At 44.2% G+C, this 25,713-nt stretch overlaps 1 protein-coding gene across 1 annotated transcript in view; it reads left to right on the top strand.

Moving 5' to 3' along the window:
* Gypc (glycophorin C (Gerbich blood group)) overlaps positions 1–25,372 on the top strand; it is a 40,966-nt gene extending 15,594 nt beyond the window's left edge. The window contains exons 2-3 of the mRNA XM_051163404.1: positions 14,158–14,205; positions 25,015–25,372. Coding sequence (XP_051019361.1) covers positions 14,172–14,205; positions 25,015–25,211 — 231 coding nt within the window. The 5' untranslated portion in view covers positions 14,158–14,171 and the 3' untranslated portion in view covers positions 25,212–25,372. The remainder of the gene's footprint in view (positions 1–14,157; positions 14,206–25,014) is intronic.
* Positions 25,373–25,713: the final 341 nt, after the last annotated feature.

The raw sequence follows: 25,713 nt of genomic DNA, 5'->3' as shown, positions 1-25,713 counted from the left end.
AAGGAAGCTATTGGTGTTTCTATGTTGGTTGATGGCATAACTTGGAGAGTGACTGGAGTCAGGGTGAGCTGGAAGGATGCCAAACAGAGAAGGGAGTGAATTAATGCGCAAAGTCCTTGCACCGTGCAGAAGCAGCCTGGCCTCCAGGAGCATCCTCCTATGCAGTGGGTGGGTATTTATGCGATGCCCTATGAAGGAACACAGAACGCACCCCCCTCCGTGAGTGGGAGGGGGGACAATGGTTTGAACTCAGCACAACTCCCTGACTGTCTTTGAACCCCTCCACAACACCAGCCCTCAAATGCACAGGAAACAAGGCATTTTAGAAAAAAGGTTTTCATTCACAAGATTGAAAGAGAGTTCCTCCCAAAAAGCTAAGTACGTTGGTTTGTGTCAGGCTTCGGTAATTACCCTTGGGTCGTTTCCTACTTAAGAATCCCAGATCCTTTAGAGCCAGCTCAGAACCCTTCTATTTTTAAACATTTGAGTGAAGCAATGCTTGTTGTCCACAGAGAGAACGGACATTGCTGAAGGAAGTGAAGTGCCTCTTTGAGGACAGCACAGTCAAGGGCGGGGGCAGCTCATGCTGGTCTTAAACTCGCAGACTCCCTGGGAGCCCATGTTTCTAGCTGATGAGCACCCCAGAATCTTCCTATCAGAATTTATTATTTCCTTGGAAATGGCTAATGTTCTTTGCTTCCCTCTGCATCCAGCTGGTGTTTTGTTGTTGTTGTTATTGTTGTTTTGTTTTGTTTTCCTTCCAGTTGTTTCCCGTCTGTAAACAGTAGGCTACCTAACATTCAAGCCATTGCCTGGTTTCTTTTCTTTTTCTTTTTTGTTTGTTTGGTTTTTTTTTTTTTTAGTGTCTATGTGTGGGCAGGTTAGTGTGTGTGTTTCTGTGTGAGGGTACATGTGTGTACACATGCAGGTATAGACCAGAGAACAATCCTTGGCACCACCATGTCCCTCCTTTGATACAAGGTCTCTCCTTGGCCTTGCACTCAGCAACTAGGCTGGCTGGGCCCAGAGAGGCCCAGGGATCTGCCCGCCCCCTCCCACCGCCCCCCCCCACCTGTTTCTGGCTCTAGGGTCACAAGCTTGTGCTACCATTTTCTCATGGGCTCTAGGATTAAACTGAGGAGCCCTTGTGTGTGCAAGGTAAGCCTTTGTCCCCCGAGACCTCCTCCTAGCCATGCTGCCTGTTTGTGTAAAGTATTACTAGAATGTCGCTGCGCTGTTTCACTGTGATGGCTGAGTTGTACCATTGCCACAGACTGACCTAGCCTAAACTGTTTATTCTCTAGCTCTGTAGGGAAAAAAATTCTGCCAACTCCTCCTCACTTAAACTGACAGAATGATAGATCCTCTAAGTTCAGATGCAACCTAGTCCATTACAACTCTCCAAGGAGGAGGAGGCCAGCTTCACAGATGGGTAACTATAGACTGAAACTCTGTCGCTGAGATCAGGGTACAGGCAACAGCATAAAGTGTCCCAGGCTAACTGGTGTCTGGCTAACTGGTCCCCAAAAGCCCAATGGCTCCTGTGCCTGACCTCTACAGCCTCTGTTGCTAGCCAAGGGCCATCCCGTCACCTCTACAAAAACAAGCACCCTAGGCTCTGCCAGTGTCCTCCAAAGTAGCCTTGCCTCATCTGAGAAGGTTCAGGAGGCACTATGAAGCAGGTGTATTGTGTATCAGACAGGCTCCCCATGACCCTAAAACTAGGGTAGTGTTTTAAAAATTATCTGTATTACCAGTATTATCTGTAGGCCCGGCTAGCCCCACCTATCTCTTTTGCCTTGCCCAGGTCGGATGGCTTTTTATTAAGCAAAAGGTAAGTCACAGAGACAGTAAGCAGTAATTAACATCAAAATACATTAGACCACCCCCCAACACTGGGGCTCCACCACCCTTCTCCCACATTCATAAAATGGTACTTGTCACCCCAGTATGAACAAACTTTCCACATGAGATATGCCAGACCAGGCTTATTTCATGTTTCGTACTGAAAGGTATGTCCACTCGGGAAGCAGCCCTCAGACTTGGAAATGGAGATTCTGGGGTCAAGTGTGCCTGTATCTGCCAGTTATAAAGTGATGGCCCCCAAGCACAGGAAACATTCTCCATGCCTGTGACACAGGGTATTTTCGCTGATGTGACAAGTGTCACAGGAGTTTGTTCACGAAGTCCATATCTGAAGATAGGAGAACAGTCTGAATTGTGACTCCCCAGAGTAGAGTGGAGTGATACTTTGGGGCTGAGGAAGGAGTGGGGCCAGGCCGCTGGAGGTTAGAAAGTCAGCGATGGTCTGGTGGAACGTCATCTTCAGGTACCACTCCGACCACTAAAGTTTTTCACTGTGTGTCTGAAATGTATGCGTGTAATGGACACTTGTATGCAGGTGTGTGTGCCTGTCCCTGCCTGTAGTCTAGGACAAATGACAAGTACCTGTTCAGCCGCTCTCTGCCTTAATTCTTTGAGGCAGGGTTTGTCAGTCAGCCTAGAATTACCCTGGAGGACAGCAGTGTAACTGAGGGTACAGGCACAGAAGCAGCCACACTTTGCTCTTAACGTGGATCCTGGCTTCCAACCTCAGGTCCTCATGCTTGCACAGGAAGTACTCTTACCACTGGTCCAACCCCCCCCCCCGCCCGCCAGCTCCCAGAATGATAGTTTTAAAGTCACATGAGGGGTGGTGAGATGGCTGAGTTGGTAAAGTCTCTTAACCATAAAGTAACCTTGACAACCTGATTTCAATCTACGTGGTTGAAGGAGAGGACCAGCTTCCACAAATTTTCCTCTGCCCTCCATATGTGTTTTATAGCATGTGCATATGCACGCACTTGTGTGTGCGTGCACACACACATGAATGAATGAATGAATGAATGAATGAATGAATGAATGAAAAAAGGAAGGAAGGAAGGAAGATTCTCAAAAATGTTTTGAGTCACCTGTAAGCAGTTGACTGGGGTGAATGGCAGGCTAGGGAATAAGGAGCAGGTAATCTAGTCAGGTTTACCCTTTGCCTCTTCAACCAATACCAGTGAGCCTGTGGCCCAGAAGTTGTGTATCGAGCACCACCTACGTGCCAGGCCCCAAAGATATGACAATGAGCAAACCAGCAGAGGTCCTCAAGAAGAGCTGACATTCTAGTAAGAGTGGCCAGACACACGGCAGAAAGCTCAGTCCATCAGGCAGCGCTACTGGTTAGAGAGAAGATGCAATCCAAAAAAGATGAGTAAAGGAGAGGAGAGAAGGGACGCATCAATGTGTGTATGTGACTGTGTTCATATGAATGAAGATGCTGATGTGTGCGTGTGCATGCATGTATGTGCATGGGCATGTGGAGGCCATAGGGTAACCTCAGTTGTCATCGCTCAGGCACCATCCACCTTAGGTTTTTGTTTTGTTTGGTTGGGTAGGACAAGGTCTCTCACTCACCTGGATCTCACCAAATGGACAAGGCTGCCTGACCATGGAGCCTCAGGGATCTGCCTGTTTCATCCCCAGGCATTGAGATTACAGAAACTTTTCTTTAACTGTGAGGTCCAGGGATTCAACTCAGATCCCCGTGCTTAGAAGGCAAGCACTTTACCAACTGAGCTGTCTCCTCAGCCCCAAGGGAGTGTCACTCTACAGAGTATGGCCAGAGGATATGTCACCAGAGAGGTGATGTTCGAGAAAGATCTGGAAAAAGCTAAAGGGCCAAGCATGAGGTCTCGGAGATAATAGTATGCCTTTGAGAGGTAGGAGACGATGTGTCAAAGACTAAATCCAAATCCATTGATCTGTGCTAGGGATGAAAATCTGGCTTCTACCCGTATTTATACATTTGGTACCACATTGGAGATGTGGGGAATAACTGTAACAGGGCCACAAGCAGTAGTGAATAGCAGACCTAAGGCAAGAATTCAGATGTTTTCCACAATGTAGGTCACTCATAGGCTGACCACAGTCTGTGTCATCTTTCCTTTGGGTCACTGTGTACTTTAATAAGGTGGCATCTTATTAAGGGGCAGATGACTTCATTTACCACATATGTATCCCCACTATACATATTTGTACTTGTACACACACACACACACACACACACACACACACACACACTCTTAAGGAGACACAGCTGGCTCCACCTATAGGGCTTGGCCTCTTGACTATCATCATATCCAGCCTCTGACCTGCTTCAGATCCCAAGCAACCCTGAACCCCAGTTTCTTCTTGAGTAGGGAGTGCAGGTGGCATCTTGTCACTTTATCATAAAAGGGTGTGGCGTGACCTACATCTGAATGAACAGTGAGGTGGAGCATGTATGCCAGGTACCGAGGGTTGCTGATGGGACAGACAGCTACCGTGGGTGTGGGTGTGAGTGTGCAGGCTTTATATTTCTTCAGAGGACCTTTTCCCTCCCCCCTTGGGCTTATGGAAGTGGCCCCTCCACCCAGGTCTGCCCCTGATAAGCCTGAAACAGTAGCTGAGCCTCTTATCAGGCAGCTGCAGAGGGATACAGGACTCTGCACTGCGCAGTTGGTGCTGATACAGTGGGCCTGGGCCAGACACTCAGCAGCTGCTGTGTTGGACCTGCCCCTAGAGCCTCAGCTTTCAAAAATAGGAGAAGGAGACCCAGGAAATCTCATTCATTTCCTGCACATCACAGCAGGCCAAGCTGCTGATGGCCTTGCCTGTAGGGCATGCTTAGGGACACACAGAGACTTTGCTAGGAGCCTTGGTGGAGCAGAGCTGCTGAGGGGCCTTTGGGTGCCAGCATGGCATTGCACATGGCGCCCAGTGGGATCCTAGGGCTGTTTGTGAAGCATGAGCTGTTCGTAATTTTTTTTGTGAAGCTGGCACTGCTGTCCCCGGTTTAATGCTGAGACAGCATTTCAACTAAGGTATGGTCAGATTAGAAGCCATGTTGGCTGGCCCGCAGACTGCCTTCCCCTCTCCTAGGGGGACAACCAGGTTTTTCATTGGACCTTCACACACACACACACACAGAGGGAGAGAGAGAGAGAGAGAAAGAGAGAGAGAGAGAGAGAGAGATTGAGCGATTGAGATTGACATTATATTCTACCTTCAAATTCCATACTAGCTTCCAAGCGTGTCACATCCAGGGATTTCTCAGGGTCCAGAAGACAGTATTTGGGATGTACTTCTACTAAAACACTCTTGTTTATTTTAAAATGGAGCTTATCAGGAATCTTGCAGTTTGTCCTAATAGGATGGGACCGAGACAATGCTGTTTTGTTTTGTTTTTGTTGTGGCAGTGCCAGGGATTGAACTGAGAGCCTCCACAAGCCAAACACATGCTCTACCAGTAAAGCTACATACTCCGCCTAGCATAGTTGTTTTTGAAAGAGTTCTGGGTGACGTGTGTGGAACCAGCGTTGAGAGCCAGGAGTAAGAGGCTGCCCCTCTGAGTGTGTCCTCCATGGACCCCAGGCCAGATCATTAGGCACAGATCTCCAGGTCAGGGGAGCATCCCCAGTACCCCAAAGCAAGTCTCTGAGGAGTGTTTCCTACTCGTCTCTTTAGTCCATTTCAGGAATGCCTCCCACAGCAGTCAGCCTCACATATGCCTAGCCAAAACTCTCGCTTAGTTACACCCCCATCTACAATAATATCTTACGTAAGTTTAAAAATCTGTAATTTATTTTCAATACTCAAAGTGATTATTGTGATTTAATAATTCCATTTATAGAAATATAGAAAAGTCACTCATAGGCCTCTTTCCTCTCCCCTCTCATGGACATACCCTTTGTTAACTTCTTTTTATTTTATTATTTTTTTTAAGATTTATTTATTTATACAGTATTTGGCCTGCATGTGAGAAGATGGCACCACATCTCATTATAGATGGCTGTGATCCACCATATGGTTGCTGGGAAATCGAACTCAGGACCTTTGGAAGAACAGCTAGTGTTCTTAACCTCTGAGCCATCTCTCCAGCCCCCTTCGTTAACTTCTAATCACAGCCCTGCTGCAACCTCTGGCCTCGGACTCCTGGCCTTTCAGAAGTGTTAAGGTTTTCCTTCCTATGGCCTTGATCTCACCGGTTCAGTCCTGAGGGTTGAAATCAGGTTGTCAGGCTTGGTGGCAATACCTTTACCTACTGAGCCATCTTGCTTGACCCAAGAAATATTCTTGGTAATTGTAATTGCCCCTTCTCCAGCATTTATAGAAATATCTCTGTCTTAGTTAAGGTTTCTATTGCTGTGAAGAGACGCCATGACCATGATAAATCTTATAAAGGACGACATTTACAGATTCTGAGGCTTAGTCTGTTATTGTCATGCGGGAAACATGGCGGCACACAGTCAGGTGTGCTGGAGAGGTGGCTGAGAGTTCTACAACTGGCTCAGCAGGCAACAGGATAACACTGGGTCTGGTTTATGTATCTGAAACCTTAAAGCCCACCCCCAGTGACACACTTCCTCCAACGCGGGCACACCCTTAATGCCACTCCCTAAGCATTCAAACATGAGTCTGTGGGAGCCATTCTTATTCAAGGCACTCTTTCTAGAGCCTGTCTTCTGCAGTATCCACCCACTGCTCACACGAGAAGACTCAGCTTTCATACCCTCTAGAGCCTGTCTTCTGCAGTATCCACCCACTGCTCACACGAGAAGACTCAGCTTTCATACCCTCTAGAGCCTGTCTTCTGCAGCAGTATCCACCCACTGCTCACATGAGAAGACTCAGCTTTCATACCCTCTAGAGCCTGTCTTCTGCAGTATCCACCCACTGCTCACATGAGAAGACTCAGCTTTCATACCCTCACCTTTGGGCTCTTTCATTGTCTATCACTCATCCAGGCAGACAAGTGATAAAGACTTATTAATAATACTGAACATTATAGTGATAGTGGAATAAGTAATAAGACAAGGAAAAAGAAGAAAATGAGCTCATGATAGTTAGGGGTTTAGCCATTCATATTTTCTTGTTCTTTTTTTTCCCCCCGAAGTCGCATCGTTTAAATTCTCCCCCCCCCCAAATTCAAAAGTAATAATTTGAAAGGTATAAGATAGAAAACTACATTCATTCCATTCAAAAGCATCTGTACTTTAAAAGAGTGTGTAACCTGTCCTGTTTTTAGATCATCTCCGAGGTGAGGAGTCTTTAATCTTGATTGAACAATGTGCTTTTCTGGAGTAAACAGATTTCATTCTGTTATTTGGCTTGATTAAACAAAATCGCCTTGTCTTTCATAAAGAAATAGTCACAGCAGCCTGTCTGGAGACCATGCCTGCTAGGTGGTGAGGGCTGTGTCATCACAGTGGGGAAACCCTATCAGTCTGCCCACTTTCCAAGGTTCAGACTTCAACCACACCTCCTCTGAGTTCCTGAAGTGAAACTGGGTCCTTGTTTGCTAGCTTTCCTCTGATTGGTCTCTGGGCATTTGTTACTTTCTACGAAAGAAAGCACTTAATTTATAGATGGCAACTGGTTTGTGTCGTGAGACTTAAGCTGGCAAGAGGAAGAATTATTCATGTATTTGTGGTTTCTTTGCCTTAAAAAAAAAAAAAAAAAAACTAACATGGGCAAATACAAATCACAAGACCTGGACAGGGAATAGTGGGACAGGAATGGTGGAGAGAAATGGCCTATCCGACCCCCAAGCACAGACAAAAGACAGGGGTGGGGCCATGGGCTGGTAGCTTCCTGATTCCATCCCGGATGTGAAGAGGAAGTGAACTGCTGACTCATGTGAGTGTTTTTCCTGCCTTGATACCTAGCAGGCAGGATTTGGAGGGGTGAAGAAGGGTAAATGACGCCATGGGAAACACTCAGGAAACCCAACTGGTCCGGGTGATGAGTAAGCACTGGCCTTGAGCCTTTTGCCACCCGGTCCTCCACTGCTCAGGTCCAGTCTTTGGCTTTCTGAGGCCGCGTGCGTGTGTGTGTGTGTGTGTGTGTGTGTGTGTGTGTGTGTGTGTATGTGTGTGTGTGTGTGTTGTGTGTGTGTGTGTGTGGTCTCCTGTAGGAAGTGCCACCCGGAGGGACCCATCTAGGACATTTGACTGTCCTCTATAAGCCAGAGCCTGTGTAGATGGTATGGACAGGGAGTCAGGACACCTGACAAATCTCTAACACAAATTCCAGGCCCCCTTTTGTCACCCACTGTGGTAACCTCTTGAAAAGCTGTAAGGTTAGTTTTATTTTATTTGCATAGAGTCTTTACCACTACCCAGCAAATATGCTCCCAATATTTAAATGTAGGCACACTCTGCCTTCTGCTGGACCCTTTTCAGATGCAAGTCTAGCTAGCGTGGGAGCCAAACTGCAGGGTTGCTCAGAGACGCTGATGTCATAGATAGCATTGGAGTGTGCAGAAAGGACTGTCCAGCTTGAAAAATTGGCTCTAAAATACTCTAGGATTCTGGAGGCTTTTCCCTAAAGTCTTTGAAGAAAGTTAAGTTCGATTTAGGAAACTTGGTTATCTGAGGAATTTACAGCCACCACGTGGAGATCAAAGCCGTTTGCAATGTCAGGAACCGTGTGTATCACTCCCACCTGGCCCTGATCAGCATGGTTTCCTGCAAGCCTGGCCACAGCCCTGAAAGACAGGGTCTCCTCTGCTCACTCCGCACCAGTCCTGTAGCCCTGAAGCTAGCTCAGAGCCTCCCAGGATCAAGAGGAAGAAAAACAGTGCAGAAAGGACAGGAAGGACACCCACTTCCTGCTCCCCTGCCTTTCCTTCCCTCCAGGATGCTTTCCCAAGTGCACTTTCCCCTCTGGGAACACACTGCATTCTGCTGCCTCTAGCATTCAGAGGACTCAGCCCTCCTTTGCTCACCCCGCCCACCCATTGGAGCTCTGCTGTCTGCCTTAGACTGTGGAAGCTCAGCCTCTAATCGTGATGCCCCCCAAGGACTGAATCTGATCCCTGCACCAACCCATGCAGAAACCCACCAAGCTTGGTTTGCACTTAGGATTCCAGCAGGGAGAAGTAGAGGCAGGAGGATCCATGAGGCTCACTTACCACACCACCTAGCTAATTGGAGAGCCCTAGGTCTCCGTGAGGGACCATTTCAAAAGTCAAGATGCAGTGTCCTGAGGAATGAAACCAGTGACCTCAAGTGACCTGAAACACACACACACACACACACACACACACACACACACACACACACACAAAGAGACTATCTAAGTGAAGATTGCAAAACTCTTTCCCACTTCCTCCTACCCAACTGTCCGGCTTGTCATAGACCCAGGATTTGCTGCCGCCCAGAGAACACCTTCCCATCCATGTGCGGACAAATGAGCCTCCTAGAGTTAGCATGGCTAACTAAATCATCATGAGTCCCACATGGAATCTGATCAAGGACATCACAGAGTCACTTAATTAGTTACCTAGTTAGGCTGAAAATGCAATTATATTCTGAAATGAATTAAGTCCTATAGAGACGGGGCAATCATGAGCATGCCAGAGCCCGCTGGGAAGCAAGAACTGAGGCACGTGTGAGATGTGACTCGGGGCTGCAGAAGTTACTAGGGCCAGAGACTGGGTCCTGGCAGCTCTGACAAGCCAGGCTCTGCCTGACTTCAATAAACCAAGTAAAGAGGCAAATTAATGGTAAGAGCAGAAAAATGTGATTTCTGTGATGAGAGATACAGAGACCCAGTGATTCCTACCCTCACATAGCATCTTACTATCTAGTTGTGGTGGGGCACGAAGAAAAAAATGCCAATATTCTGTATTGGTTTGGGAGGCTCTATAGCCTGATAAATAACCAGACAGAGATATCTTATGACTGATACTGAAATTTCTATTTAACAACCCATGTCTTCTGAAAGCAGGGACTCTTCATTCCATTCACATGTGTGGTGTGTGTGCAAATGTATATGTGTGTGTGTATACATATATACATTAGCTTATAAAGTAGTGAGTTTCCATAAGACATTTTCATACATCCGTAGTTATGGTTAACTCACCCCTCCTCTTCTCCATCCCCACTTAAACCTATAGCCTCATATTTTGCTTTACTTCTTTTATCAATACCAGTCCTGTCTTAGTTACATTTCTATTATTGTGGTAAAACACCATGACCAAGGCAACTTATAAAAGAAAAGGTTGAATTTAGGACTTAAGAGTTTCAGAGGATTTTAGTCCATGATGGAAGAGCAAAGCCATGGTGTCAGGAACAGCTGAGAGCTCACATCTTGATCTGCAAACAGGAGGCAGCTGGAGAGGCAGAGCGGGAAGGGCATGAATATTTTGAAGCCTCAAACCCTGCCCTCAGTGACGTGCTTCCTCCAGCAAGACCACACCTCTTAATCCTTACCAAACAGTTCCACTAACTGGGGACCAAGTATTCAAACATAGGAGCCTATGGGGACATTCTCATTCGAACCACTCCAAGCCACGGCCACTTTGTCCCACAGAAGGAAAGTGTAGTGACAAGTCAATGATTCGGACAGAATTTTTAAACAGAATTTAGGGTTCTCCCTCTTTGGATATCTCCTTTCTGACATGTCCCTTACTTTTGGATGGTTCTGTTTGCTAGAACCCAGAACAGACTGGGTTCCTGCAGTTACCCAACTATGATTTTGTTCTGTACTCAGGATAGAAGCTGTAAGAAATGGGAAATCACCACCAGTGGTTTCTTCTTCCAAAGCATTCCTTAAAAATCTACTGTATCTGTTTCACCATTGAGAATTACGCTTGACTTTATCCAGAACCTTGTTATCTGTGAGAAGGAGAGATGCCACAGAAGGTCATTGGTAGATGGGAGCAGAATTTCCCAAAAATTAAAATTAGGAGAGAATGCTATATTTTAAACATTCATCCTTGCTAAGAATGAGTTTTGTCTATCCGTGTGATTCTTTGGTGTTTGTCAGTATAATTTTCTTTACATAGATTCTAGACATTTCTTATTCGATAAAATTCTAAATTCGCTGGTTATAATTTCACTGCACTTCCTTATTTTTAGCTGTATTTTTATGGCAGGGACTTTTGGGGAGTCTTTTGGCTGTGAGCATTTTTCCCCCTGTTGCACACCATTTGGTTTTTCCATCATTATTAGCACATACCCTCTACTTAATGTCAAGTCAGCTGAGAATGTCAGTCATCCAGTTCAGTTCCTGGTCTGTCATGTAGATTTATTGCCTCATTGGCCTCTCTGGGTCTTGATTACTAATGTTGAGTTATTTAGAACATTGCCTTTTCAGCACATAGTTAACACATAAAAGACTATGAAACATTGGGGGAAGGCTTTTCATAGATAGCATAGAGACTGTGTGGGGAAGGGTCTCTGGCTTTGGGGAGAGAAGGATCTTGGGAAGAAGGAAGGAAGCAGAGAGGCCTCGGTGGGTTAGCGTGGAGAGGAGCTCATGACCGGATTTGCGTGGATGGAGGAAAGTGGCCCAGATGAAAGAATAAGCAAGTGTTTATGGAACTATGGATGGGACGTGGTCCAGATAGAAGTTATTAGAGCAGATGGCATAGGATGGGGGTTTGGGAGGTAATGTCTGCCCTAAGGCTAGTCTAAAATCTATCGGGTGTCTGTGTCCTTATTGATTGTGATACCGCTGTAATAATTATAGGGCTAATAATAAACATTATTAGACCAGACCTTTAAATTAACCACTACAAGGAGCAGAGGACAATTTCAGGTGTTATTCCTCAGGAACCATCCACCTTGTTTTTAGAGACATGCTCTCTTACTGTCATGGAATCAAGCCAGTGAGCCTCATGGTTTGTCTGTCTCTGCCTCCCCCGCACTAAGAATGTACACTAACAAACACTACCACACCCAGCTTTTAAAAACATACATTCTGAGGTCCAAACTCAGATCCTCATGTTTGCATGGTAAGTACTTTACCCAGTTAGCTCCTCGGTGCCTCATTTTCTCTTTCCAAACCTTACTGTAACATACTTCCCTGTGCATGGATCTTTTTCTCCCTTCCAGATGATGTCTCTAGGGTCAGTAACTGCCGTGGCTTATTCCATCATGAGGGTGGCAGATTTGCCATGTACTGTATGAAAACATGGCTCTGCCTATTTTTGAGAATCCTCCCTGGCTTAGTTACTATTCTACTGCTGTGAGGAAGTTAGCCTGGAGACTTCTCTTAGTGTCAGAGCATTTGCCTAGCATGAAAGAGACCCTGGGTCTCTGAGCTTCTTAGCCAATTGCATTGTGTTGAGCAAATGCTGTTCTTTCTTGCTGATCTATAAGGTACTGGTGGTTGAGAATGGTGCAGAATTCAGCCACTCATGCCATCCACTAATGCTTGCCTGGATTCATCCATTCATGTGCCGGGTAAATATTTATTCAAAAACCTACTCTGTGCTCTATAGTCACTCAGAGGCCTCCATTGTTAATCCTGGGTCAGAGTCCAGCATCCCATTGAACTTGCTTCTTCCCGCCTGTGAGCTGTGGAGTGCTTTGAGTGAAACATAGAGCCCAGAGACTAGCTCCAGTAACCTCTGCCCTATCCCCTCGCTGTGTGCCTTCTCTGCCCATTTGCTAACTTAATATCCATGGTACCTGGTGTTATGCTCCTACCCTGGAGTTCATTGCTGAGCCCAGGCTCCTGTCCTGGCTCTCTCCCACCCACTGCCTCCTCCAGACTCTGGCAGCCAGTGTCTTGTCAGATCGAGGCATGAACATGGTAACTGCCTGGGAAGAAAGATCTCACTGAGCAATGTCTCTAAGGAGACAGAGGTACAACTAAAGGAGATTCCCTTGTGCCAGATCCAAAAGCTGCAGAAAAACACTCGCAGCAATGTCAGTAACTTGGAAAGCTCCATAAGACGGGCCTTGCCCGCTAGGCAGTGAATACAAAGACCTGGGTTTGGGGAAGAAAGAGAGAAAGTGTACCCCAGATATGTAATGAGTCCCAGCCTGACACTGAATGAGCTGTGGCCACAGCCACATCACATGGGTGAGCGTCAGTATTCAGCCTGTGGAATGGGCTTGGGATGGCCCACATCTCTCAGGAAGACCCCTGTGACAGCAGGTGTGAGGCAATAGCAAAGCTGCACTTGGCATGAGCAGACCACCAAATGGCCTCTGTTAAACACAATGGTGCAGGTCTTCATCCACCACAGAGAACCCAGGGAGTGTCCAGCCTGTGTGGGCCTCTGTAATTGAATGCAGTAGTGTTGCATTAGCTTTTCCTGAGGAGACATGAACACTTGTCTATTTGCCCCAGACATGGCTTCAACAGCACACTGAAGTAATGATTTCATCAAAGTCCAATTTTGGGCTTTCTTACTTAGAGCATGAGTGAACATTTACTTACAGAAGTGTAGATAACCAGAGGCTGGGGAGACGGCTCAGCTGGCAAAGTGCCTGCTGTACACGCATGAGGACTTGAATTTGCATCCATAGAATCCATGGAAAACAGGCAGGTGTGGTAGGATGCATCTGTAATCCTGACACTAGAGGGCAGAGTGAAGAGGAGCCCTGTGTCTAAGTGGTCAGCCACCCCGATGAGTCAGTGAGCTCTAGGTTCTGTGATGGATAGATCCTGTCTCAAAAACTAAGATGCAAAGTCATCAAGAATGAATCCTGGCCTCCACACACAAGCACTCAGGCACCCACTTACAAACATTCACATCCTCATACAAACATATACACATAACATACATATGCACACGCACGCACACACGCGCGTGCACGCGCCAGTTGCATCACCACAAAGTCCCACATCATAGATGGTGAACTCACAGATGTATCGTGAAATCCACTTATGGTTAACCTTCTGTGTCGTGTGACTGTAGTATCGCCAAAGACCACTTGTAGCTGGGAAAAGCTAGAAGAGAGCGATGGCTGAAATCCTAAGGCCCTCCTCCTAGTAGGGCATGTCAGAAGCTCCACTGCTATAATTATAGTTACCTCTGTATTGTTCTGTTCATTGAGTTGCCATGGATACCTAGCCAAGGTAATTTTTTCTCCAAGATGGTGATCGTATTATACAGGGGGTGGGTGGGAAATGTCTACACTACGAACAGAACCTACAAGGTGTGGACACGGGCTTCCGTGCTGGGATTCAATGAGGAGCTGACATGGTTCTGGAATGTTCTCAGCCTGGTTCGGTAGCTGGGTCTGAGCCTTCCAGCAGAGGTCTATGTGCACTGATCTTCTCTACACAGACCCTGGTGCCCCTGACTGTGCTCGCCTTTCTCACCACAGGTTTTTGCTTTTTCCACAGAGCCTAAACCAGGGATGTCCTACGGCATGGAGGTCGCCATCATCGCAGGTGAGCTGGCATGGCAGTGTGACCTTCTAGCAGCCAAGAAAGATCCCAGACGAAACTGGCCTGAGGACCTGGGTGGAAAGAGAGGTGGCCGCGGCTGCTTCCCTTCTGTTCTAGTTTGCTTTCTGATGCTGTGATAAACACCTCAACCAAAAGCAACCTGTGGAGGGAAAAGTCTGTTTAACTCTTATGTCCATGTCTCGATCCATCACTGAGGGAAGTCGGGGCGAGAACTCAAGCAGGGGCAGAGGTGGGGACCATAGGTGAAAGCTGCTCACCAGCACAGCTTTCTAAGCCGTGTTTCTTATAGAGCCTAGGCCCACCTACCGCGGGATGCAGCCATCACGGTGTTAGCAGCAATCAAGAAAATGCCTACAGACGTGTTCATAGGCCAGTCTGGTTAAGGCAATTTCTCAGCTGAGATGATTAGTCCTAGGTGTGTATAGCTTTATGCCAAATTAGAAAAAACTATGTCACTGTCCCCAGAGGGAACTTGGAGGGTGGAAATGAACACTCCAGTCCCAGTAGAAAGTGTCATTTATGGTGCCTAACGGAGTAGGGACAAGAGGCGCTTGCAATGTCAAAAGACATCCTTTTTCTGGACTTTGGCTTCACAGTGGCCTGGGTTGGATAATGGCTCATGTGTTATAAATAAAAATTATTTTTAAAAGAAGAGATTAGTAGAAGAGAATATTAGGCCATGGTCACCTTACAGAAGAGCTTACTGCAAGGGTAGGTTCACAGCACCGCAGTTACCAGCAGCCATGATGAGGCCCTGAAGTAGAAAAGCATTAGGAGGGAGGTGCCGTATGACAGTGATTCTGAAGAGAGAGATCCTTCAGTTTCAGAAAACAAAGGTTGTTTCTGGCTTCTACAGTTTGGGGCAGTGGTAGAAGGCAGGGATCAGTTTCACAGCATGGGGCCTAGTCTGTGTGCTCGGAGTCACAAAGCAGGAAGCCATTAGATAAAAGTAAAGTTATAATCCAAAGTTGTCAGAGCTCCAGGCACCAGCTAGCCTTGCTGTCAGACACAGAGGGAGAACTGCAGGTTCTCAGCAGCTCTCCAAGGCCAGATTTGAAAGAGACTGGAAGAGAGTTGCCCGATTTTTAGGAACAAGGAAACGGCAGCTAACGGGCCTGTGGCGTAACTCTGTGGAGCAGGTTTGGGGTACAAGTAGATAAGCCAACCCAGGCTTCTGGGAATTCACAGCTCCTTCATCTCATACGCTGGTCCCTGCCCTAGCTCACATCTCCACCCTAGAGCTTGGACCCTGAGCAGTTGGCTTCCCACTTGTGGTGGCTCAAGAGCAACCAAGCCTGGGAGGTATCCAACAAGCATCCCACTGGCTGATGCATAGCTCCAAGATCATCTTCAGTTAAAAATAAAGAAGCAACAGGAAGCCGTCAAAGACACCTGTCCGTCTCATCCGGCTCATCATTCCGTCACTCATTTGGGCCCCGACCCCTCCTTTTCCCAGGGAGTATTATTAACAGGCACAAATGTTCCTGGCACAGTCATAGGGAGCTTAGGAAACTGCAAGACATGGAAGCTACATTCCCCATTAACTCTGCATGCCAAGTAAAGCTAGGTTGACTATACAGTTTCAAACCTAGTGACCAAATTTGAAATGCCTCCTGTGGGACGATTGTCCCCAAACCTTCCACATTTCCCTTTCCAGACCCTAAGTGAACTGACCCCTCCTGCCCCACCTTCTGCTTTAGTTCTCTGATTCCTGAGACCTAACACATCCTTGGCACATCGTCCGCTGAATGGCCAAGCGCACCTCTTCCTGGAGACCGAAGGATTCTCACCCTCCTCCCAAGAACGAATGGTGCAGGCTGGAAAGAGACAGCTCTCCAAAAAGCACCTCCCCCCACCCTTATCATATTAGACCCAACCACCCTTGTCTGGGGAGAGCAACCAGTTCTTTCTGGTTTTCTGGGACTCCTGTCATTTGGGCACAGACATTTTAGGATTGCCCGAAGAAGTGAAGTCCTGCATTCTCTGAGCGCTTCGGCTTCGAACCAGTACAAGTACTTGTGTGGCTGGTGGTCTCTGTGGAGACAGGGTGTTTGCTGGTTTTTGTTTGAAGAAGTGAATAAGAGCCCACGAATAGCGAAGCAACAAGTTTTTTTTTTTTTTTACCCCCCCAAAGCAAAGTGAAAGTGAGAGTATGAATGTCATGATAGAACTGAACTGTTGGCCCTGAGTAATATTTACACAAGGGTGCCTGGGTGCTGCTTGAATCTTCCTTTTGTGGATATAGGAGGACAAGGAATTAGAGGCTGGGGATATTGTATGGATGAATGTTTTTCTTTTTTCAATTGCATATGGAGTTTATTTATAATAAACTCCATACAGTAAGAACAGTTAATGAAACAAGCAGGAAAACCGTATGTAAAAGTGACATCCAAAATGTTTAGCTCATTTTTATTTGGCAGCGGTGAAGGAAGTACTGTCTAGATGAGTCTCAAGTTTTGTACTTAAATCATCCTCTATCAGATCTTGTATTTATCAACTTAAAAAAAAAAATCTTTCTAGACTTTAAAACATTTTATTAAATCCTAGCCTAACTGTGAAACTATAGCTATTTAGTCTTCAATCTCATCAGCGATTTGAGAAGGAATAAAATTATCACTTAAGTAGGAAGTGAAGGCAAGCAGCTTCCAAAACTAAGAGATGACAGAGACAGTTACTGCCTGGTCAGTCACCCATTCTCTCTATAACATTGGAACATCAGCTTCAGCCTTCTGGCCCTTATAGATCTGGCAGACATATTTGTGAAGCAGGAAATATGAAGGACTTGCTTACCCTGTCATCGCAGAGCTTGGCAGTCAACTCAGCCTGCATCCAAGTCTTGTCCGTTTTGGACAGCATATTGTCTGTAGAGATAGCTGGGGCATTTTTGTCCAGTGGCTAGCTTGCCATTAATAATGATATCTCCAAAAGGAGATTTTTATGATGGTCATCATCTTCGTTGAGGTAGACTGGGGGTATTGCCAGGAGCTGACATGTCTCAAGTCAAAAAGGCCTTAAATTAATTTTTAAAAATCTTTAAATGTCATATTCTATAGGTCTCTGAAGTTTTTGAGGACCATCTGATTATTTACATTTATATTTACATAGCATATAATAATATCTATCTATCATAAATCTGAATAGACAAACATTGCTTCTTTCTAGATATTTACTATCTGTTCAACCTAGGAGATATATATGTGATAAACCAGACTAGTATCTGACACAACCATGACTCTTGATTGATTAATCATTATCCTGCATAAGTTAATTATCCTAAACAATTTGTAATAGCAGCTTTTTATAGGACTGGAAGTAAACCTTATATTTGGCAATGAGTCATATAATCCAATACCTCATACCAGAATAGAAACATACATACATACATATGTGTATCAAAAATAACTTTAAATTTGAGTCAATATATAAAATTCTATACCCATCTATCAAAAATACTCTGATTTCTGTATCAGTATACAGCATTGTATACCAATGAACTAAATTTTTTTGAGAATGACAATAGTTTTATAGTTGAAGAGCATATTCAATAATCCTATTATTTCTATATATTTTCTGTATGATATTCCTATGTCCCCCCCCTTTTTTATTATATTGGTGTTTTTATTTTTTCATCTTACATTCAGATCTCAGCCCCTCCCTCATCCTTTCCCTGTACTGCTCCTCCCCATCTACCCACATCCCCTTCTCCTTAGGAAAGGACCCTCCACCCCCAAACCAACCCGCCCCCATCACATCACGACACATCAGCAAATCCTCCTCCACTGAGGCCAAACAAGACAGCTCACCTAAGGGAAAGTGACCCAAAAAGTAGGAAACAGAGTCCACATCAGAGACAGCTCTGTTCCAATTGCTAGGGGATCCACTTGAAGACCAAGCTGCCCATCAGTTACATATGTGTCGGGGGTGTATATCCAGTACATGCGTGTCCTTTGGTTGGTGCTTCCATCCCTGTCAGTCCCCTTGGGTTTAGGTTAGTTGCCTCCGTTGGTCTTTTTGTGGAGTTCTTATTCCCTCCGGGTCCTTCTATCCTTCCCTCTACTCTTCTACAAGACTGTTTGAGCTCCACCTAATGTTTGGCTGTGGGTCTCAGTGTTCTGTTCTGCTGCTGGGTGGAGCCTCTCACTGAGCAGTTATGCTAGGCTTCTGTCTGTAAGCCTACCAGAGCATCATTAATAGTGTCAGGGATTAGTTCTCTCCCATGGGGTGTGTCTCATGCCTGGCCAGTCATTGGTTGGCCATTCCCTCGATCTTTACTCCATTTTTATCCCTGTACATCTTGCAGGGTAAATTTTGGCTTGAAGATTTTGTGGGTAGGTTGGTGTCTGCTTCTCTCCAGGATTCCTGCCTGATAAGGAGGTGACCACTCAGTTTCCATGTCCGCCCCCGCCCCGTTAGGAGTCTCAGCTAGAGTAACCCCATATCCTTTCAGGAGTCTATCTGGTGACAGGTATCCAGCTTGTCCTAGAGATGCCATGCCCTCTAAGTTTCCCTTCTCTCTGCCAGCTCTCACGTCCCACCCCCACTCTCTTCATATTTGAGTCCCATTCCCCTCCCAACCAGTTCCCCTTCTTCATCCACTTCCAATGTCTATTCTATTTCTCCTTCTGAGTGAGATTCAAGCAACTTCCCTTGGGTCTTCCTTGTTACTTAGCTTCTTTGGGATCGTGGATTGTAGTGTGGTTATTCTGTACTATATGGCTAATATCCACTTATAAGTGAGTATATGCCATTTATGTCTTTCTGGGTCTGGGTTACCTCGCTCAGGATGATCTTTTCTAGTTCCATCCATTTGCCTGTAAGTTCCATGATATCCTTGCTTTTGATGGCTGAATAGTATTCCATTGTGTAAATGTACCACAGTTGTTTTTTGTTGTTGTTGTTGTTGTTGGTTGGTTTTTTTGTTTGTTTGTTTTTATCCATTCTTCAGTTGAGGGACATCTGGGTTGTTTTCATTTTCTGCCTATTATGAATAAAGCTGCTATGAACATAGTTGAACACAGTTGAGCAAAGGTCCTTGTTGTATGGTGGGGCATCTTTTGGGTGTCCAGGAGTGGTATAGCTGGGTATTGAGGTAGAGCTATTCCCAATTTTCTGAAAAAGTGCCAGGTTGATTTCCAAAGTGGTTGTACAAGTTTGCACTCCCACCACCAATGGAGGAGTGTTTCCCTTTCTCCACATCCTCACCAGCATGTGCTGTCACTTGAGTTTTTGATCTTAGTCATTCTGGCAGGTGTAAGATGGAATCTCAGGGTAATTTTGATTTGCATTTCCCTTATGTTTAAGGACTTTGAACATTTCTTTAAGTGTTTCTTGGCAATCAGAGAGTCCTGTGTTGAGAATTCTCTGGTTTGGTTTGTTGGTGTCTAATTTCTTAAGTTCTTTATATATTTTGGATATTGGCCCACTGTCATATGTACAGTTGGTGAAGATCTTTTCCCAGTCTGTAGGCTGTTGCTTTGTTCTGTTGACAGTGTCTCCTGCCTTACAGAAGCTTCTCAGTTTCATGAGGTCCCATTTATTAATTGTTGATCTTAGTGCCTGAGCTGTTGATATTCTGTTCCAGAAGTTGTCTCCTGTGCCAATGAGTTCAAGGCCCTTCCCCACTATTTTTTTTTCTAATAGATTTAGTTCATGTAGCTATGTTAAGGTCTTTGAGCCACTTGGACTTGAGTTTTGTGCAAGGTGATAAGTATGGATCTATTTGCATTTTTCTACACATAGACATCCAGTTAGACCAGCACCATTTGTGGAAGATGATAGTGTTTTTCCACGGTATGGATTTAGATTCTTTGTCAAAATCAAGTGTCAATAGCTGTGTGAGTTTTTTTTTTTCTGGGTCTTCAATTCAATTCCATTGGTCAACCAGTCTGTTTCTATGCCAATAACAGTTTTTATTACTATTGCTCTGTATTACATCTTGAAATCAGGGATGCAGATACCTCCCAAAGATCTTTTATTGTACAGGATTGTTTTAGCTATTCTATTTTTTTCCATATGAAGTTGAGATTTGTTTTTTTATGGTGTGTTGTTGTGTTGCTATTTTGATGGGAGCTACACTGTATCTGAAGATTGCTTTTGGTAAGTTAACCATTTTTACTATGTTAATCCTACCAATCCATGAGCATGGGAGATCGTTCCATTTTCTGATATCTTCTTCAATTTCTTTCTTCAGATATTGAAATTCTTGTGATGCATGCCTTTTACTTGCTTAGTTAGAGTTACACCAAGCTATTTTATATTACTGTGGCTATTATGAAGGGTGTTGTTTCCCTAATTTCTTTCTCAGCCCATTTATCCTTTGTATAAAGTAGGACTACTGATTTTTTTTAAAGTTAATTTTGTATCCCACTACTTTCCTGAAGGTGTTTATCAGCTGTAAGAGTTCTCTGGTAGAATTTTTGGGGTCACATATATATTATCATATCAAGTAAGAATAGAGATATTTTGACTTCTTCCTTTCCAATTTGTATCTCCTTGATCTGCTTTAGTTGTCTTATTGCTCTAGCTAGAACTTCAAGTATGTTCATATGGAGAGAATGGGCAGCCCTATCTTGTCCCTGATTTTAATGGAATTGCTATGAGTTTCTCCCCATTTAATTTGATGTTGGCTATCAGTTTGCTGTATATAACCTTTATTATGTTTATGTATGGGCCTTGTATCCATGCTTTCTCCAAGACTTTTATCATAAAAAGGTGTTGGATTTTGTCAAAGGTTTCCTTGGCTTTGAATGCGATCATCATGTGTTTTTTCTTTGTTTGTTTATATGGTGGATTACATTGATGGGTTTTTGTATGTTGAACCATGCCTGCATCCCTGGGATGAAACCAACTTGATCATGGTGGATGATGCTCTTGCTATAATGTGTTCTTGGATTGGGTTTGCAAGTATCTTACTGAGTATTTTTGCATCAATGTTCATGAGGGATATTGGTCTGAAATTTTCTTTCTTGGTTGAGTCTTTGTGTAATTTAGTTATCGGGGTAACTATAGCTTCATAGAATGATTTTGGCAATGTTCCTTCAGTTTCTGTTTTGTGGAATAGTTTGAGAAGTATTAGTATAGCTCTTATTTGAAAGTCTTGTAGAATTCTGTGCTACAACCATCTGGCCCTGGGCTTTATTTTTTAATTGGGAGACTTTTAATAGCTGTTTCTATTTCCTTAGGGGTTATAGGACTATTTGGCTTGTTAGCCTGGTCGTGATTTAACTTTGGTAAGTAGAATCTATCAAGAAAATTGTTCATTTCATTTATGTTTTCCAGTTTTGTAGAGTATGACTTTTAAAGTAAGACCTAATGATTCTTTGGGTTTCCTCAGTGTCTGCTGTGGTGGCCCCCTTTTCATTTCTGATTTTGTTAACTTGGATACTGTCTCTCTGCCTTTAGGTTAATTTGGCTAAAGGTATATCAAACTTGTTGATTTTCTCAAAGAATCAGCTTTTAGTTTTGTTGATTCTTTGTATCTTTCTATTATTTCTAAGTTATTGATTTAAGCCCTAATTTGATTATTTCCTTCAGTCTACTCCTCTTTGGTATATTTGCTTCTTTTTGTTCTAGAGCTTTCAGGTGTTCTATTAAGTTGATGATATGAGCTATTTCCGAATTCTATATGAAAATTCTTAATGCTATCAACTTTCCTCTTAGCACTGCTTTCATTGTGTCCCATAAGTTTGGGTATTCTGTACCTTCATTTTCATTGAATTCTAGGAAGTCTTTAATTTATTTCTTTATTACTTCCATGACCCAGTGGTCATTAAGTAGGAAGCTGTTCAGTTTCCATGAATTTTTAGGCTCTCTGATGTTTCTGTTGTTGAGTTCCAGCTTTAACCCATGGTGGTCTGATAAGATAAAAAGAGTTATTTCAATCATCTTGTATCTGTTGAGGCTTGCTTTGTGACCGAGTATATGATAAATTTTGGAGACGGTTCTGTGTGGTGCTGAGAAAAGGCATATTCTTTTGTGTTTGAGTGGAATGTTCTGTAGATATCTGTGAGGTCCATTTGATTCATAACATCTGCTAGTTTCATTATTTCTCTATATAGTTTCTTGTCTTGTTGACCTGCCCAATGGTGAGAGTGGGGTATTAACATCTCCCACTATTAATATGTAGAGTTCAATGTGTAAGTTAAGTTTTAGCAATGTTTCTTTTACAAATATGGGTGCCCTTGTATTTGGGTCATAAATGTTCAGAATTAAGACGTCATCTTCTTGGATTTTTCCTTTGATGAGTATGGGGTGTCCTTCCTCATCTCTTTTGATTAGTTTCAGTTGAAAGGCTATTATATTAGATATCAGAATGACTATTCAGATGGTTTCTTGGGTTCCTTTGATTGGAAAACATTTTTCCAGTCCTTTACTCTGAGGTAATCTCTATCTTTGTTGCTGAGGTGTGTTTCTTGTATGCAACAGAAAGATGGATTTTGTTTTCATATTCACTTTGTTAGTCTGTGTCTTTTTATTGGGGAATTGAGTCTATTGATGTTGAGATAAATTAATGAACAATGATTGTTTCTGTAATTTTGATATTGGTAGTGGTAGCATGAGTGTGTGTCCTTTTCTTCCTTTGGTTTTGCTAGTGTGAAATTATTTATTTCCCATGTTCTCTTGAGTGTAGTTTCCCTTGTTGTGTTGGAGTTTTCCTTCTAGCATCCCTTCTAGGGCTGGTTTAGTAGGAATGTATTGTTTAAATTTAGTTTTATCATGGAGTGTCTTTGTTTTATCCATCTATGGTGATTGAAAGTTTTGCTGGATATAGTAGTCTGGGCTGGCATCTGTGGTCTCTTAGGTTATGTAAGACATCTTCCCAGGCCCTTCTGGCTTTTAAAGTCTCTGTTGAGAAGTCTGGTGTAACTCTAATAGGTCTGCCATTATATGTTGCTTATCCCTTGTGGCTTCTAATATTCTTTCTTTTTTCTGTACGGATAGTACTTTGATTATTATGTGGCAGGAGGATTTTCTTTTTTGGTCCAATCTACTTGGTGTCCTATAGGCTTCTTATGTCTATAGGCATCTCTTTCTTTAGGTTAGGGAAATTTTCTTCTGTGATTTTGTTGAAGATATTTTCTGAGGCTTTGAGCTGGGAGTCTTCTCCTTATATTCCTATTATTTTATGTTTGGTTTTTTTCTAGTGTCTCGGATTTCCTGGATGTTTTGTGTTAGAAACTTTTTGGATTTAGTGTTTTAATATTAGTTTCTTTTATCTTATCTCCTATGCCTGAGATTCTCTCTTGCATTTCTTGAATTCTTTTGGTGACGCTTGCATCTGTAGTTTCTATTCTCTTTCCTAGGTTTTCAATCTCCAGGTTTGTCTCATTTTTGTGTTTTCTTTATTGCTTCTATTTCCATTTTCAGGTCTTGAGCAGTTTTATTCATTTATTTCTCCTATTTGCTTGTATTTTCCTGTATTTCTTTAAGGATTCATTTAATTTCTTCACCTGTTGGATTGTATTTTCCTGTATTTCTTTGATGGATTTATTCATTTCCTCTATAATCTTCATAAGATTAGATTTAAGGTTGTTTCCTTGTGCTTCAAGTGTGTTAGGATATCCAGGGCTTGGTATAGTAGGATAGTTAAGTTCTGGTAGTGCCATATGGCCCTTGATTTTGTTGAGTGTGTTCTTACACTGACCTTTGGCCATCTGGCTGTCCTGTTGCCAGACTTGGAGGACTCTAATGGTTGCTAGCCTTTGGGATTGGAGGTAGAGCTAGGGCCTGGTGACTAGTGCTCAGAAGACATTGGTGCAGACCACACCACACCACTGCTAGGTTGCCTGGACAGACCTCACAGACAAGAGATTGGGGGAGTTGCCTCCCCTGGTAGTCTCTGATGGCTACAGTCTCTGCAATAGCTGGTAGGGCTGAAGCCTGCAAACTGGTACATGGACCGCACCACTGCTGGGTTTGCCTGGCAGGTCCCAAAGGCAGGCTGTTGGGGAAGGGCCTCTCACCTGGTTTTCTCTGATGGCTACAGTCTCTGGGATAGCCAGTAGGGCCTGGAGCCCAGGAACACAGATGAATTTTTTTTTTTTTTTTAGATTATAATTTAATTACAACTTTTCCTCTCCCTTTCTTCCCTCCAAACTCTTCTGTATACCCCTCTTCACTGTCCTTTAAATTCATGGCCTTTATTTTTGCTAATTTTATTTTATGCATACACACACACACACACACACACACACACACACACACATGTTCCTAAATATAACCTGTTCAGTCCATATAATGCTGACCATTTGGCAGTAGTCAACCAATTGGTGTACTTTTCCTTGGGGAAGGCCACCTCTCCCATTCCCAACTTTCTTCAGTTGACTATAGTTCTTTGTGTAGGGTTGAGCCCTCATGAAAATTTTTAAATCAAGTTTGGCAAGTTCATTGTTGTCATCCTTGTTTGGCTCACACTTGGGCAGTCACGGGGTGAATTCTCAAGTTAATTGATGGAGTCTGGTTAAGTGAACCTCTGTATACTGGGCATATGCCTGCATGTGATGCATCTGATTTTAACCATATGCATGCTCAATCATGCACAGACATAAGATAGTAAATGGAAATTATATTTCCCCAGTGAGAGTCTTGTGATTCTCTCTTCCCTTGTCAACCAGGCAATGTCAGTAGTTGCAGAGACCCAGACATCCATATGTTTATTTTGCTGATTGGCCATAGCTACGTGGCCTTGCAGAGGTATAGTCTACTCCAAGATGACATGACTCTACGCCCAGAGGAAAAAGTCATACTGCAACACTGCCCCAGACTGACATGCATCCTGTCTCTCTCTTGCAGCTGTGATCACTGCTGTGGCCTTGGTCCTGGTCTGCCTTCTCTTTCTCATGCTTCGTTACCTGTACAGACACAAGGGCACCTACCACACCAATGAGGCCAAAGGCACAGAGTTTGCGGAGAGTGCCGATGCAGCCCTGCAAAGTGACCCAGCCCTCCAGGACGCCGGGGACAACAGCAAGAAGGAATACTTTATCTGAGTGGTAGAAGACTTTATGCTCCTGCAAAATGCTTCTGGCTTCGGGAGAGAAAGTACCCACACTGTGTGCTGCCATTATCAGCACCAGGAAACCCTCAAGGGCACCCCAAGACTCTTATTGCAGAACTCTGGGTGCCTGCCAGGAAACTGATACATATGGGAGAAATCAAGGCACAAAGCACTGCTTCTGGGGAGTCAGAGGCTACCCAGAGGCTGGCATTGGCTCTGCAAGGAAGAGAGACCATCTGGATACACTTATCTCCCTGGGCAAAGCAGGTGTCATCTCACCAGCCTGAAAGTCCTCTTCAGCGTGCGCGGGGTGGTTGGACTGGGGAGTGGGATGTACAGAGGTGGGATGTCTATAAGCTGACTGGGGATAATGGCATCAGATGTCAGTCACTGACATCTGGGGAGAACAGCAGGTGCCAGGCCTAAAAGGCACCTTCATCAACCCAGCTCAAAAGGATTACAAATAGATTTGAAATATGACTGAATATCCTGTA

The sequence above is a fragment of the Acomys russatus genome, chromosome 20, assembly GCF_903995435.1.
Source record: "Acomys russatus chromosome 20, mAcoRus1.1, whole genome shotgun sequence".
Lineage (NCBI taxonomy): Eukaryota > Metazoa > Chordata > Mammalia > Rodentia > Muridae > Acomys > Acomys russatus.
Note: the sequence above shows the minus strand (reverse complement) of the source record. Positions and strands in the feature narration are given on the sequence as shown.